At 36.4% G+C, this 16,906-nt stretch overlaps 1 protein-coding gene across 1 annotated transcript in view; it reads left to right on the top strand.

The window, feature by feature from the left end:
• WDR19 (WD repeat domain 19) overlaps window positions 1–16,906 on the top strand; it is an 84,634-nt gene that overhangs the window by 46,427 nt on the left and 21,301 nt on the right. The window contains exons 20-28 of the mRNA XM_060012686.1: window positions 2,422–2,531; window positions 5,406–5,463; window positions 7,397–7,537; window positions 7,618–7,700; window positions 8,178–8,261; window positions 9,503–9,649; window positions 9,982–10,106; window positions 12,380–12,492; window positions 14,039–14,107. Of these exons, the coding sequence (XP_059868669.1) occupies window positions 2,422–2,531; window positions 5,406–5,463; window positions 7,397–7,537; window positions 7,618–7,700; window positions 8,178–8,261; window positions 9,503–9,649; window positions 9,982–10,106; window positions 12,380–12,492; window positions 14,039–14,107 (930 nt within the window). The remainder of the gene's footprint in view (window positions 1–2,421; window positions 2,532–5,405; window positions 5,464–7,396; window positions 7,538–7,617; window positions 7,701–8,177; window positions 8,262–9,502; window positions 9,650–9,981; window positions 10,107–12,379; window positions 12,493–14,038; window positions 14,108–16,906) is intronic.

The following is a 16,906-nucleotide window of genomic DNA, read 5'->3' as shown; positions in this document are numbered from 1 at the left end:
CATTCTGACTGGTGTGAGGTGATACCTCATTGTGGTTTTGATTTGCATTTCTCTAATGATTAGTGATGTCGAGCATCCTTTCATGTGTTTGTTGGCAATCTCTATATCTTCTTTGGAGAAATGTCTATTTAGGTCTTCTGCCCATTTTTGGATTGGGTTGTTTCTGTTTTTGATATTGAGCTGCATGAGCTGCTTGTAAATTTTGGAGATTAGTCTTTGTCAGTTGCTTCATTTGCAAATATTTTCTCCCATTCTGAGGGTTGTCTTTTCGTCTTGTTTATGTTTTCCTTTGCTTGCAAAAGCTTTTAAGTTTCATTAGGCCCCATTTGTTTATTTTTGTTTTTATTTCCATTTCTCTAGGAGGTGGGTCAAAAAGGATCTTGCTGTGATTTATGTCAAAGAGTGTTCTTCCTATGTTTTCCTCTAAGAGTTTTATCGTGTCTGGCCTTACATTTAGGTCTTTAACCCATTTTGAGTTTATTTTTGTGTATGGTGTTAGGGAGTGTTCTAGTTTCATTCTTTTACATGTAGCTGTCCAGTTTTCCCAGCACCACTTATTGAAGAGGCTGTCTTTTCTCCATTGTATATGCTTGCCTCCTTTATCAAAGATAAGGTGACCGTAGGTGCATGGGTTTATCTCTGAACAGCCACCATTTATTGAGTGCTCACATGTGCCAGGCACTTTTTTAAGCATTGACATATTTTAAATTCATTTAACCTTCACAACAGTCCTGTGAAATAATACTATTATTTTCTCTATTTTCCAAATGGGAAAATTGAGGCGCATTTGTCTTTTATTTATTATGTGAAATTCTCTTGTGTATGAGGAGGGCGTTAAGGCTTGTGTATCATCACCAGTTTCCCAGAGGTGAGTGTTGCAGGGGAAGGATTAGAAATGAGTGAAGGACCTAGTTCAACGCAGGGAAGGAGAGAGCTGTGGCTGTGTAGAGTAGTGGTTAAGAACGTGGACTTTAGAGTCAGACGTGGCTGGGTTCAGATCCCAGCTCTGTGTAACCTTGGACAAGTTATTTCATCTCTCTGTGCCCTAGATCCCATTTAAAGGAGGGATAACAATATCTAGCCCACAGGGTGTTGTAAAGATTTAATTATGAGATTAGGTCTTTTGGAACAGTGCCTGAAGGGCTGTAAAGACAGAGATGGTGGCTGCTGACACTCACATTATTTCACCCCAGCCAGCATTTCTACAACCACATAGAGGGAAGCATATTTGCTGTTGATTTCACAACTTCTCTTTTCAAATTGTTCTATAGCAAATTTTCATTTTAAAATTTTAAGTGAAGTAAATTACTTTTGTTTTAAGAAAAAATTAGATAATATTACAACATTATTTGAGCTCATTGGGGACACCCTGGGAAATTTCAGAACTTGGATTGGTAAGCACTGAGGTAGGAACATGGCTGCACTGAGTGAGGGCAACGATGTCATCCCAGCTCTTCTGCATTAGCTGTGGACACTTGTGTGCTGCTGGATTTATAAAGGATTTAAGGTGATGGCTTCACAATGGAAAGAGGTGATTGCACCCTGTTGTTCCTTTAACCTCACTTTGAAGACTGATAGGTTAGCTAAGTAAAGAGGTTGGAAGCAAAGCCCTACTGCCCAGCCCTGCCACACACTAACAATGAGACTTTGTGTGCAAAACTCCCTCTCTTTGCCTCAGTTTCTGGATCCCTAAAATGGGCACAAGAGCAGCTCATTACAAAAAGCCTAGTTGTGAAGAGTAAATAGGCTAATGTCCTAAAACAGTACCTGGCAGAAAATAGCACTTACAAAATGTTAGCCATTATTAATTCTTTACAAAGAGTGAATAAAGTGAGGAATGAACTCTAAAAAGTTAATGATTTAATCTTTAATGGTTAGTTTATATGTGGAATTATGTACCAGACACATATAAAAGACCTTGGGAGCCAGAGAGAAAGACACGTTCACGTTTTATTTATGTTTGCTACTATTCATCTCATGATATAGGTTCAGATTTTCTCAGAAAATAACATCAGTTCCTATAGTAAAGTATTTCTCAACTTTTTCTTTATTATCTCCCCTCTAAGAAGAAATATTAATTTTAATTTAGCTGATTGAATTAATTTTAATTCAATTTAATTTTTTCCTATGGAGAAAAGTTAACTACTAAAGAGAATAAGATTTTGTTTAGGATTGAGTTTTGGAGGGCCACAAACCATTGTAATAGCCAAGATGTTTTTGGTCTCCAAGAACCAATTTTCACCCTTTTGGAGGCTCTGTCACCTGCATTGAGAATGTATGCTATAGTAATTTATTGTCTTTGGAAAGACCAAGTTTCATTTTTTAAACAAAAAGTATCTGTAATCACTTTTATTAAAAACTATATGGTGACTGTGCAGAATAATTTGCTATTTGAAATTAATATCTCTCTCTTCCTAATAGATGAGAAGGGATTTACAGCACTGGGACAGTGCTCTACAACTGGCAAAGCGTTTAGCCCCAGACCAAATACCTTTTATATCAAAAGAATATGCTATTCAGCTTGAATTCACGTAAGTACTTGTCTTTATATGTTTCAGTCAGTATCTAATTATTGAATATCTTCAATTCTAAACAGCTGTTCATTATAAGGCCATTGATTTAATAATTAAATCCATTGATTGAATAATTGCTTCTTAGGTGGAAAAAGCCATATTAATTATACATCCAAAAAGTTTTATTCTAACTAATGATGTCTTATCCATGTATTTATCCACTTGCATTTTCAGCATCAAAGTCTAAGTTTGGGTCTAAGCCTTTTCTATATTTAGAGTCTAAATATTTTGAATCACATTCGGCCAACAACAGTTACACATAAACATTGGGATGACTCTGCTTTTCTTAACCTAAGTGCATGACCTTGACCTCTTTGAACACTTTGAGGATTTGCAGTGTGATTTCAAGGCACAGTGAAAAATACCAGGCTTTGTTCTACAACTTCTATTTGCTTCAATTTGTACTTTTTTTTGTAAATTGAATTGCACATAGATAAAAATTCAACAGTTAATGTTGAAAATCAAGCCAGAAACTTTTCACAGGTGGGTATGTAGTGCTAGAATAATAGTCCTTCATGATGCATGATGAATAGGCTTCACAGATCTTTCCTACCTTTGAAAATGCCATAATCCATTCTGAGAGATTTAGAATTTTCTAGTGCTGTTAATTGCTAGATGGTCTTAACTGTCAGTAGTCTTAATTGGCAGACTATACATTTTTATTTCAATGCTGCATAAAAGTGTAAGTTTAGAGGCATTCAAGATCCAATTGTAAACTCACCTTCAGCCATGGTTAATGCCACTAATGCAGATACCTGCAGAGACAAAAAATGAATAATTCATTTGCAAATACAAGTTCACAGGTATATGTGCAATGGCAGTTACATCACAGCTGGACAGTTTCTGTTGACATTTATTATAGGATACATTCCAATTTCAAAAACTATAAAATGGGAAGAATACTGTTTTTTGAACAAAGAAAATATGGTTCTAGCATTTAAAACAAAATTTTTATATAGTTCCACTTTGTTTTCTATAGACTTTAGATTCATTGAGAATCTTGACAGATAATAGTTGTAGAAATTATTCCATCAAAAGTATTCTTTCATTTCTAACCAAGATACCTTATTTAAAATTTTCCATTTTGCAAATAAAAACTTTTGGAGATTTTATTTCTTCTTAGTCAACCTTGATCTAAATTTGGCACATTTCTGCCTCTTATACAGTTAATCTATATTTTGAAAAGGTCAAATAGGAATCTTAGTACATAACACAACGGACAAGGCCCTCCGTGTCTGTCCTGAGAGTGACTGGGTCTTAGAGTAAAGAGAAAAGGGTCAATACATTGGGAGATGAGCCACCATCTCCTGTCAGAGGACAAACACCAAAGTAAGCCCTGGAACCATCCAGAAAACTTCCATTGTCTCTTCTTTCAGGAGAATCAAAGTTTTTGTAGCAGACCCTCAAAAACTGTCTCGTTATAGTCAGATGAGCTGAGCCAGTTGAAAGCCTGTGATGTTTTTGATATTTTTTAACCGTTTCTGCTCAACACTTCACCGTGAAGCCACCAATTCCCAAAACTTTCACTGCTATTTCTGTGCTGACCCCTGGACCCTGATCTAGATACACACCCCAGCCCCCAAAATCAGGAGACTTTCCCTTGTGATAATAGTAATGAACTAAGTATATCTCATCATCATCCGATATCCCAGTAGCCACCAGCTGCTGATTTTGATGCTAAGGCCCTAGGCCTGTGCTCAGTTCCATCAGTCTGTTTTATTCTGCATCCAAGACATTGATTAGATCAAAGCAGGACCAGTCTGTCACCTGTGGGAGGGATTTAGCTCTCCAGTCTGGCACTAGAATAATGAGCTAGATCCACATGAGAGTTCCAAAATAAAATAATAATAAAGTGAGTGAACTAAAATACCATAAAAATAAAGTGAGAGTTCCGAAGTCTTAATTTAGCATCTCCTAACTGGGTTTGCCCAAGGAAAACCTCAGGCTCCTGAAGGAGGAACTATCAGGAGACATCTCTAGCTGTGTTGATGTAATTGGGTCCAAGTATTAGAAATTCGCACTTAGGAACACTGCTGACTATGAAGCCCTGGGCTGTCCAAAACAAAGTTCTCAATTGGCTTCTCTTCCAGAAAATTCCTTGTAACCAACAGATGAGGAAACTGAGTGAGGATGAGAGAGGTTGAATAACTGGTCTAAGCTGATAAGGTAGAGCTCAAATAATGCCATTTTCAGAGCTGATTAATTTATTGTGGAGGAGGTGATTTCTCAGAGGACAATGGATCTCCAAATTGATCTTAAGTAAATCACTGGTCCATTCTGTTCCAAGCAATAAAAATGAATTGAGATAATAAATATGACTTCTAGATATGCAGATCCATGTTAGCATTGGTCATGGGAATAGGGAGTGGTATTATTTATTTCATGTATGATACTTCTAATCAGAATAAGAACCAGGGCCCTTAATACTGTCATCCCCAGTGTTTTCCTTCATTTCTACCCAGATTCTCTTAATACATATTGTACTTATAAATATTGGGTGTTTGGAAAAAACATTCTTTTTTATGGTCACATGATTGTCTTTAGTGCCCCAAAGGAGATAATTAAGCAAAAGTGACCCATAAAATTTAATGTACTTCCCCAAAATGCCTAGCATACTGCAAAGTTAGTACCTTACAGTCTTAGCAAAATCTAGCTTAATAATTATTTTTAAAGTAGCAAAATAATGGACTGCACTTGAAAGAATGCATGTATAAATGTTGTATATCACACCTTTTATGTGCTTAAGCAATTCAGTGACAGATGATCTTTTAAATCTTGTATATGTAAATAAGATACTTGAATGTGTATTAAAATTCACATTTTTTTTTTCAGGGGTGATTATGTAAATGCTTTGGCTCATTATGAGAAAGGAATAACAGGTGATAATAAGGTAACCTTGAATAAAGATAAGATATGCATAATTATCTTTGGGTTTGTTGTTAGTTTCCTTTAAAAAATAATCTTATTTGCATTGTATTTATTCCATATATAGCAGGTGAGCCTTTTTTCAGTTTATTAACAGCTTTGCAAGGATATGGTTAAATCATTTTAAAACCCTGAACTCTTTTTAAAAACTGAAGTTGACAATATTTTTATCAGTCTGAAAAAGCTATGTTTTCCATACACCCTAATTATGAGCTTCATATTAAGGTTGGGAGTATGATTTCTGTCCCTTCCCAGTTACAGGCTAGCTATTGATTTTCATAAAGCTGTTCCTTTTACTCTTAAAAAGTTTCAGTAACCACTTTGAAAGTGAATTCCCAGTCCATAAAAGTTTGTTCTGCCATTTCATTCCTTATGCTGTATCTTTTATGATGAACCTGGTAAGCATGTACTTTACCCACCATTCCAGTCCATTCTCCCATCCCAGACGATCCCAGAATTTTAGCTCCAGAAGCTAAATTTTGCGATAAAAATGGATGTTTTTAAGTTAGGTGATGTCAAGATTGAGAATCTTTTTCTTTTCTATATTATATCTAGCATTTTATTACAGAAGTAATACAATTTCAGTATAGTCAATTTGAAAAATCACCAAAGTATGTTAACCTGCAAAGTGAGAGTCCAACGTTCTCTCCTCCATCCACACTCCTTAATTTTATATATTTCCATCCAGAATCTCTGCTAAGCATACAGATATGTATATAATAGGGATTTTTACTAAAAATGAAATCATTCACTTCCATTCGTTCAGCAAAGATCAACTGAGAATACATTCTGTGAAAAGCAGCATTTTGCTTTATGGTCTTTCCAAATCAATACATTATGAATGTTTTAATTTTTTAAGAGCTTCTATAATTTCATTGTTTGGATGTACCATGGTTTTTTCATCCACTCCCTTATTGATTATATTGTAGTTGTTTAGGGTTTTGTTTCTATCAAAAACACCACAGTGAATATTCTACCTAGTATATATATCTTTAGCTACTTAAAATAGTATTTCTGCAGGATATATTCTTACAGGTGGGATTCTAGGTCATAAAATGTGTGCTTTTAATTTTTTGTACTGCTAGATTGCTCTCCAAAAGAACTTGTAGTAATTCATCCAGCTGTTAGTTGTGTAGGAAAGGGTCTGTTTCCCTCACATTCTCAACACTACCAATCTCTACCAATTTGATCAGCCAAAAAAAAAGAAGGTATTTCATTTTACTTTGTGTGTGTTTGATTATTAGTGAAGTCAAGCATATTTTATTTATTTATTGGCCAATTGTATGTTTTTTTAAGAATTGCCTGATTATATCCTTTGTTCATTTATCTCTTGGGGTTTTGACATTTTCTTTGTTTGGCTGCATCTAAGTTCGTCCTTAATTGTGTTATTAAAGACAGTCACCACTAGTCATATGTGGCCATTTAAGTTATTTAAAATTAAATAAAATATAAAATTCAGTTCCTCTGTCACAAAATAAATAAATAAAGGTTTTATGTTTCATCAGGCCTAGTAGAGAAATTTTCAGTTTGATAAATATTTTCTCTCTTAATGTTATTCATACATAGCATTTATGCTATGTGCCCAGTATATTTCCTCTCACGTAAAATTTTATACCAAGAAGACATACAAAGAAATGCAAGGTATTACGACAAAGGGGCAGTAAAAATTTGGTCTTGAGCACAAAAGATCTAGATTTCTAAAGAAAAAAATATAACTTTACAACAGATGATTTTTAAAAAAAGACTCAATGTTATTTCAAAATCTTGAGATTTGCCAGAAAAAGATTAATGAAAGTAAACCATAACCTTTGGGCTTATTTTAGATTTAAATTGTTTGGCTAGAATACATCATTTTAAGTTAGGGTCTGATTCATTAGTTATTTGCCTTCTAATTTCAGGAACATGATGAGGTATGTCTGGCTGGCGTGGCCCAGATGTCCATAAGGATGGGAGACATCCGCCGAGGGGTTAGCCTAGCCCTCAAGCACCCCAGCAGGGTCCTTAAAAGAGACTGTGGAGCCATATTGGAGAATATGAAGGTAGACTTTTCTGTGAATAAATTTTCATGTGGTCTCATACATAATAAATTTAGTATTTTGATAATCTCATATTATTTTAGCAATTTTCAGAAGCAGCTCAACTCTATGAAAAAGGTCTCTACTATGACAAAGCAGCATCTGTTTACATCCGCTGTAAGAACTGGTAAGAATTTGCTAAAATTTGTTCTGAGCAGGTGTGGAGATGAATGTGTGTCGACGATCTCCCCACTGGTTTTCTTGCTGCTCCTCCCAGCTGTACAACTGTTGCCTCTATCTGGGCCTTCCTTCCATCTCCTCTTTTTCTTTTTAGATGAGTTTACATTAATAGTTCCTTTTTCAAAGAACAGCACATTTTCTTGGTTTAATATGGGGAAATACCTGATAGATAAATTGCTAGAATAAAAAAGCCCTGTTGTCCCCAAAGAGTTAATGAACTAACCTTCATTTTCCCACAGAGGGTGGGCTAGTGGGGTTGCGGGCCGGAGAAAGAGCAATTAAATCTTTTACCTGTAGGAGGCCAAGATTTTTTAAAGATCACGATAACTGTTTTTTGAATCCTAAAAATGAATATCTGATTGTAGGAAGCTACTTTTAGAGCAAATGTAGTGCTGATATTATTCTCCTAAACCTACCTTTCTAGGGCAAAAGTTGGTGAACTTCTGCCTCATGTTTCTTCTCCAAAGATTCACCTGCAGTATGCCAAAGCTAAAGAAGCAGATGGAAGGTTTGTACAATTTCTCAATTTTATACAAATTTAAAAGAATGTTTTATAAATTAACTGTTGATATTTGCAACCCTCTAAGAAAGGCAGAGCACAGAAAGACAGAAAATATCTTTACTCCTCACCTGGCTTGAAGTGCCAGACTATTAAATTTTTCCCACACTTTGATATACCTCAGTCAGTCCTTTATGTATTCATATATGGACTAAAATCTCATTTTTACTTGAGGGTTAAATATTAGAAGTTGAAATTTTGATATAATATGGCATGAAAATGAAGTTAGGCAATAGTCATTTTATTAAGGACGATAACTTACAGTTGCAGAGGACAAGAAAAGGGAAGAAACATGAAGTTCATACCTATGGCTGCACTGTTTAAGCCACAAAACAGTATTAAAATATAGCAATGGATAGTTGGTATCCTAAATATACAAATATTTCCTGGAACTTTAATACAAGAAACTCAAAGGCACTAGGAGGAAATGGGCTAAAGACAAGGAAGAAATACAGTTATGAAATTATATTTTATGCAAACGTGAAAAAGTTCTATCTCACTAACAGTAATTAAATTAAAGCAAACAGTATATCATTTTAACTTATCATATTGGGGAAAAGATTTATTTTAAACTAATAACCATATTGTCAAAAAGCACTTGTTTTACATGACTGATGAGACTGTAAATTTCTAAAGTCTTTAGAAAGTTATTTAGCAATATGTATTAAGAGATTTTGAAAGGTTACTTCCTTCTACTTTTAGAAAAGTAACCTTAAGAAAGATATGCATTAAGTGTCTTGTTAAAACGGAAAGAGCTAGAGAGCTCATGGGGACTGAACAGAAGTCTTGAGCTCCGTCTAGAGGTCAACACACAATGATTTTATATATCACTGTTAAGCTATGTCTCTAATTGTGAAAAATTCCTTATTTTCTGTTTTCTAAAATAAGCCTGTATTACTATTATAATCTTTCCACTCTAACAAAAACAATAAAATGTAAAAAATTGTATATATATATGGTTCAGATGAGAAAACAGTAAAATTGGTATTTTACTGTTAGTTTATCAAACCTCTGAAAAGAACATATTTTAGTGAAATGGTTCCTGGTATTCTTTCTGATAAAAAATGAAGAAGTTCAAGAAAAATAAGCAACCACCGTCAATAAAAAAGTGTCCCAAACATTTATTGACATTTTTTTCCCCAAATGTGACAGTGTTAAGAAAGTTTGTCTGAAATAAGTACCTCTTATAGATACAAAGAAGCTGTTGTGGCTTATGAGAACGCAAAACAGTGGAACAGCGTGATCCGCATCTACCTGGACCACCTCAACAATCCAGAAAAGGCTGTCAGTATTGTCAGAGAAACCCAGTCCCTGGATGGAGCCAAGATGGTAGCCCGGTAACATAACGCATTAATATTTTTGGACTTCCAAAAACGAACCTTAAAAGAGAGCCCCCACTTCCTCTTATCAAAAAATCAATTCAAATGGAATACTTATTCTGTTTTGGGTTTTTTTTTTTAAATTATATCTAAGTGTTTAAATTCAAAGGCTGTTTGTTGTAGTCAACATATGAGAGTATGTTTTCCAAATATAAACATATGGTATAGAACTGCAGTTTACCGAATACATTTTTACTTTTAAGTGGTTTCTCCAGGTTGGAAAATATCTTATTTTGTAAATGACAAACTTCTTTTAAATGAGTCAAGTTCATTAAAGTACTTTGTTTCAGGTTTTTTCTACAGCTAGGTGACTACGGGTCTGCCATCCAGTTTCTTGTTATGTCCAAATGTAATAATGAAGCTTTCACACTGGCTCAGCAGCACAACAAAATGGAAATCTATGCGGACATTATTGGTAAATATCGTTTTTTTCCCTAATTTCTCTTAAAGACTTTATCAAAGGAACGCTTTGACTCTTATGGTCTAATGATCAGATTTGTATATCCACAAGGACATGCACACACACCATTTATACACAGACACACACACCAGCTATATGTAACTTGTTAGATTTCAAGATCCCTACTATACCTTAAAGATGAGACGGAATTATAAGACCATTTTCAAAAATTAAGGTGTTTTGGGTGACTTCTGCGAGAAGCCAGATTTCCCAAATCCTGCTACTGCTCAAGGAACCTGGTAAAGCAAGGTTCCAAGATGAAGGTAATAGGAAATGAAGAATGATTTTTGAAAAAGTAAATGTTTTCATAAATTTTTTTAATTGAGTTATAAATTAAGAATATATGGGGGCTTCCCTGGTGGCGCAGTGGTTGGGAGTCCGTCTGCCGATGCAGGGGACACGGGTTTGTGCCCCGGTCTGGGAGGATCCCACATGCCGCGGAGCAGCTGGGCCTGTGAGCCATGGCCGCTGAGCCTGTGCGTCTGGAGCCTGTGCTCCGCAATGGGAGAGGCCACAACAGTGAGAGGCGCACGTACCGCAAAAAAAAAGAATATATGATGTGGTTTTTAAAGATTTTGAAAGTACAAAAGAAAATTTTATGTTCTGAGAATACTGGCTTATACGTTTTCTTCCCATGTTTGTAATTATTCTTAGAAATTACTGAAACAATTTTCAGATTTTTCACTTCATGGGCCATGTATAACATTATTTGTGGTGTGATTTTTCTTCTTTTTTTCCTTTTTTATTATAAAATACACATAATGTAAATTTACCATTTTAACCATTTTTAAGTGTACAGTTTGGTTGCATTAAGTACATTCGCATTGTTGTACAACTATCACCACATCCGTCTCCAGAACTTCGTCATCATCCTAAACTAAAACTATATACCCATTAAACAATAGCTCCCATTCCCCTCACCTCCCAGCCTCATAACCACTGTTCGACTTTCTGTCGCTATGATTTTGACTACTCGTGGTACCTTTTATAAGTGGAATTATAATATTTGTCCTGTTATGTTATTTCATTTTTTTACAATTCACAAAATGACTGTAAGAATTGTTGGTGGGATTCATGAGAAAATTTTTGTTTCAGTCTTCAAGGGAAGTAATAGGTAAAAGCATCTTCTAATATCTTAGGAAGTCATTCAAGTAATTGGAGAAAATAAAGAGCTAAAGAAAAAAAGGAAATACAGATAAAAGCAACATTACCAATATTAATGTTTAACATGACAGATGACATTTCTGTCCTAACAATTGTAAATCATCATTGCACTAAAGCATTTAAGTTTTTCTAATTTCAGAAGGATGTGGCTTATCCTAAATCATGCACACACACATATACACACATATGCCCTCCCACTCCCAAAACATAACACACTTTTCTTCACCTTTCTTTACTCCCTTCTTTTATAAACTCCATATCTGCCTTGGTCTGGAGACACAGAGCTGTTCTTATACTTTGGTGCCCTACTGGGCCTCCAACTCCCATGGGTAAACATAAACAATGAATTGGAATTCCAGCAGCTTTGGGGTCTTCTGTGCTTAATATGTTTAAACCTGTAAAAGAAAAACAGAAAAGGGACTTCCCTGGTGGTTAAGACCCCACGCACCCAATGCAGGGGGCCCGGGTTTGATCTCTGGTCAAGGCGCTAGAGCCCGCATCCCACAACTAAGATCCAGTGCAGCCAAATAAAAATTAATTAAATAAATAAATATTTTTTAAAAAAAGGAAAAACAGTAGTTATCTTTAAATAGCATCTGTTGTCCATTTGAGTATCATCTCCCTTGTCTGACAAATACATACAGACTATTGTTTAAACTGGGCACTGGAGAAAGGAGATGGATTACATTTGCATTATGGTTAACTTTGCTCCTGATTGTTCTGAAACCCTAGGGAAATCCTGGATTGTTCCTTGTTTTAGGAAATAAGATTGAGACTCTTAAAGAGAGATAAAAGTCACTAAGGGTAATGTCAAACCGTAACCCAGCTTCTCTCAAAGCGTCATAACTTCCTCTCCTGATTGTTATTTAGAGCAAAAAGAAGATGGAACAGAGTTGATATGTGGGGTTATTATGGTGAATGTGTTTTGTGATGAAAAAGACACTAATAATAATATTTGCTGTTAAAAGGTTTTCATCACCTCTTTTTAGATCCTATTTTTAGATTAGCAATAAGAGGTAAACAAGTTTTGCTCAGTTATTTTACTCAATGAATTGCTGTTGTAGGTTCTGAAGACACTACTAATGAGGACTATCAAAGCATTGCCTTATATTTCGAAGGAGAAAAAAGACATTTTCAGGCTGGAAAATTCTTCTTGCTGTGTGGCCAGTATTCACGAGTGAGTATTTGCCAAGAAAACATACTCTGGACTCCACAGGAATGATCAGATAAAATAAATAATGATATTAAAATAATGATAATCATTAAAATAACGATATTATTTTAAGTAATATCTTAAAATATATTACGCTCCCAGACACCCAGATTTGAAATCTCAGAGTCAGCCTTAAACTCTTCCTCTCTCTCCCACATCCAGTCACATTCTGCCTTCGTAACCTCTCTCACAGCTCTCTCTTTTTCGTTCTAACTACCATCCATGTAATCCAAACCTGGGTCACCTCACTTTAGATTATGGCAATGGTTTCCTGTTTTCCTCGTTTTTAGCTTCTCTGTCTATAACTCATCCTTCATTTTGTTCCCCAAATGGTACTAACTTTGACTGACAAAGAGCCCCTAAAGCAGGGGTTACGGTGTTCAAGCAAGGGACGTAAACAAGTGAAGCTGCAGGGTCAGGCTGTGCGTTTACTGAGTGACAGGGTAGGGACTGCTGGACGGGACGTGTTTTGTCTGAAGGGAACAGCTGTTTCTCACCTCCAAAAAAGTGTTGCCATTCAGGAGTTTGGGCCTGCTAGCTCAGATCATAGGATTTTTTCACAAGAAACACAAGTCTGGGTCAATATTAAAATATAGGCCCAGATATTTGTATAACATCTCGCTGGCCAAAGAAACATGTCTGTGTGTGAATTCAGCCTTCAGGCCATCAATTTGCTGTTCTGGCCTCTTAGTTACTGAGTCTCAACTCCTTAGCTGGCACTCAAGAGAATTTCCACAATTGACCAACCAGCCTGAACTTCCCAATCTGGCATCTAGCTTTTTCCATTGAAGAATCCCACGCTTCCGCTAGCCTTCTCCTGTCCCTGTTCTCTACCTGGGTTCCTCTTTGCCCTCTTCCCCACCTTCCACAGACCTGTCCATCTTCAAGTCCTTTTCCTCTGTGTTATCTTCAAGATCATCCTCGTGTCTAATCATCTTTTCTTCTTCAGACCACCTATAAAGCCAACTGGCAATACTGCCCATTTGTCTCTGAAACTTTTATAACTTTAAACGTCTTCATAGGTGTGGTGGTGTGGCGTTCAGGAGTTAGACAACTATGGCTTAAAATATTTGATTATAATAATTATATTTTCATCACATCACATAGATCTCTCCAATTAAATTGTACATGATACAAAGAGACGGCCTGGTATTTTCCATAGCATCTAGCACAGTCTCATATACAGAGCAGCAAGTTGTCAGTAAATGTTTGTTGAGTGAATAAATGAATGAAAATAATTAACTCTTCCTACCTAAAGAGGGCACATTTTTCATTCTGATTTCACTTGAAATCAAAACTAGATGCTTCAAAGGGTCAACTGGATCCTTCCACTTTTTAAACTGCACTCAGCCTTTTAAGTATATATTTTAAGACTCAGCACTGTGCAAGCTCCTGGTTAAGATGAAGATACTTTCACAAACTGTGATTACTTTGTTTGTGTGAAAACTTTGTTTTTCCCAATGTGAAAGCAGTCTGAAAATTTTTAATTTCTATTCAATTCTCATTTCAGGCACTTAAACACTTGCTGAAATGTCCAAGCTCAGAAGACAATGCAGCAATAGAAATGGCAATTGAAACTGTAAGTTAACTCTGGAATGAAACTTTCATGAATGCTAATTATTTTTTTAACTTTTTGAGGAAATTTCCAAACATTTACAAAAGTAGACCAAACAGCATAATAAACCCCCAGATACCCATCATCTCATTTCAACAGCTGTCCACACATGGCCAGTCATATTTTATTCATACCTCCACCCTCTTTCCCTATATTATTTTAAAGCAAATCATATCATTTTGTTTGTGGATACAAAATCTATCTCTAAAAGATAAGAACCTTTGCATTTTCTTTTAGGTGTAACTTGCATACAGTAAAATGCATGAATCTTAAATATGCAACTCAATTACTTCTTTCAAATAAAATCTGTGTACACCTGTGTAACCCCCATCCAGATCAAGCTGGGCCCAGAAGGCCCACTGCTGCCTCCCAATCAGTGTTCCCCACCAGGGGTAACCACAATTCTGACTTCTATTCTTATAGATTGGTTTTACATGTTTATGGATTTCATGTAAATGAAACCATACATATGTTCTCTTTTGTGTCCAATTTCTTTCATTCAACATTAAGTCTGCGAAAGCATCTGTGTTATCATGTGTAGCAATAGTTCATTCTTATTCATTGCTGTGTAGTATTCCACCATATGACTGTCACAGTTTCTTTACCCATTATTCTGTTAATGGACATTTAGGTTGTCTCAGTTTGGGCATATTATGAATAAAGTTGCCATAATGCTGTTCATGTCTTTTTGTGTACATAAATAAGCCCTCAGTTTTATTGGGTATATATCCATGAATAGAATTATTAGGTCACAGAGCATATATATCTTCAGCAATAGTAGGTACTGCCAAACATTTTTTTCAAAGTAGTTGTACCAGTTACACTCTATCAACAATGTAAAAGAATGTAGTTGCTTCCCATCTTCACCAGCACTTATCAGTCTATTTCATTGTAACTATTCTGATAGATGTGCAGTGGTATCTCGTATGGTTTTAGTTCATTTTTCAAAAGAATAATGAAAGTGAGCATTTTTTCATGTGTTCATTAGCCATTCAAATATCCTCTTTTATGAAGTTCTGTTCAAATCTTTTTTCTAATTTTTAATTGTATCATCTCATTCTTACTGATTTGTAGGACTGTATTATATATTCTGGATACAAGTCGTTTCATCAGATAGATGCAGTGTTGTAACATGTATCAGTGCTTTATTCCTCTTAAAGCCTAATAATATTTAATTGAATGTGTACACGCTGCATTTATCCATTCATCAGTTGATACACATTTGGGTTGTTTCCACTTTGGGGCTATTATGAATAATGCTGCTGTGAACATTTGTGTACAAGTTTTTGTGTGGACATGTGTTTTCATTTCTCTTGGGTATATACCTAGGAGCAGAACTGCTAGGCCACATGTTAAGTCTATGTTTAACATTTTGAGGAACTGCCAAATTGTTTCCCAAAGCAGCTACACCACTTTACATTCCCAGCAACAATGTATTGGGATTCCAGTTTCTCCAACAATAATTTCTTTTTTTTTTTTTTTTTTTTTTTTTTTTGCGGTACGCGGGCCTCTCACTGTTGTGGCCTCTCCCGTTGCAGAGCACAGGCTCCGGACACGCAGGCTCAGCGGCCATGGCTCACGGGCCCAGCCGCTCCATGGCACGTGGGATCCTCCCGAACCGGGGCATGAACCCACATCCCCTGCATCGGCAGGCGGACTCTCAATCACTGCGCCACCAGGGAAACCCCCCAACAATAATTTCTTGATATTGCTCCTTTGCTCTTGCTGTTACCCACACCTAGGACGCCCTCCCTCCTGCACCCCTGCCTCCTACCCAACATGCAGGACCCACTTCACACGCCACTCCCTGTAAAGTTTTCCTGAACTGTCCTCTGGATGAAATTTCACCCTCCTTAGAATCCTGTAAGTACTCTGAACCTTACTTACTGCTACAGTTAACCCCCTTCAGATTAGTAGTTCCTCAAGGTCAAAGGCCCATCTCTTTATAGAGTGTTTAGCACATTGTGGACACTCAATATTTATTGAAACTACTATGCAGGTGATATTAGTTTCCTTCCCATTCCTTTATCCCTTTATCTTCTTTCCACCTTGAAACCCCTCCCCTGAAAAAAATAAATCACCTTTACTTGTAACATGCATTTTCTCACAACCTGTGCACTGGTACCTGCTGATTCTCAACCAGAAGGCATAGCCCTTAATCATTTGAGAACATCTTTAAAATGTTCATGCTTCACTCACCCCCACCCCCATCCTCTACACCTCAGAGTTCTGAAATACCTTCTTGGTGTGTGTGTTGGAGAAGGGGGGCAGTAATAGACCCCTAGTTGGGAATCATCACCTGAGAGAACCCACGATAGGGATGGGAAAGATGGGTCTGTACAGCATCCGACGGTTAGCTTTGTGGGGGGCCTGCTCACCTTGCAGTCAGCTTCTGCCTTCACCCCTCTGTAAACCTTCTCTAAAAGGTCCCCACTGATCTCATCCTTGCTAAATACGGACGTTCCTTCTCAGCCGCCTTCTCTTAAGCCGCCTAATCTTGTCAGTAACTATTCCTACTATCTAAATCTAATACATTTCCGTCCTCCAATTTGATAAATAATTTTCCTGATCAACACGGCAGTGATTTAAGTCTGAGCTTTATGGAGATGACTCTCAAATCCAGATTTCCAGGCCAAAGTCCTCTCTAGAACTGCACCCCACATTTCCAGCTGCCTGCCCTCTTCTGGGACCCTCTGGCCGTACTTTTATTTCTACTTTAAATTACACGTAGCCATATGCAAGTGCCTTTTCTCAGGGAGCTGC

The sequence above is a fragment of the Delphinus delphis genome, chromosome 5 (assembly GCF_949987515.2).
Source record: "Delphinus delphis chromosome 5, mDelDel1.2, whole genome shotgun sequence".
Classification (NCBI taxonomy): Eukaryota; Metazoa; Chordata; class Mammalia; order Artiodactyla; family Delphinidae; genus Delphinus; species Delphinus delphis.
The sequence above is the reverse complement of the archived record's forward strand: the minus strand, read 5'-3'. Positions and strand labels throughout refer to the sequence as shown.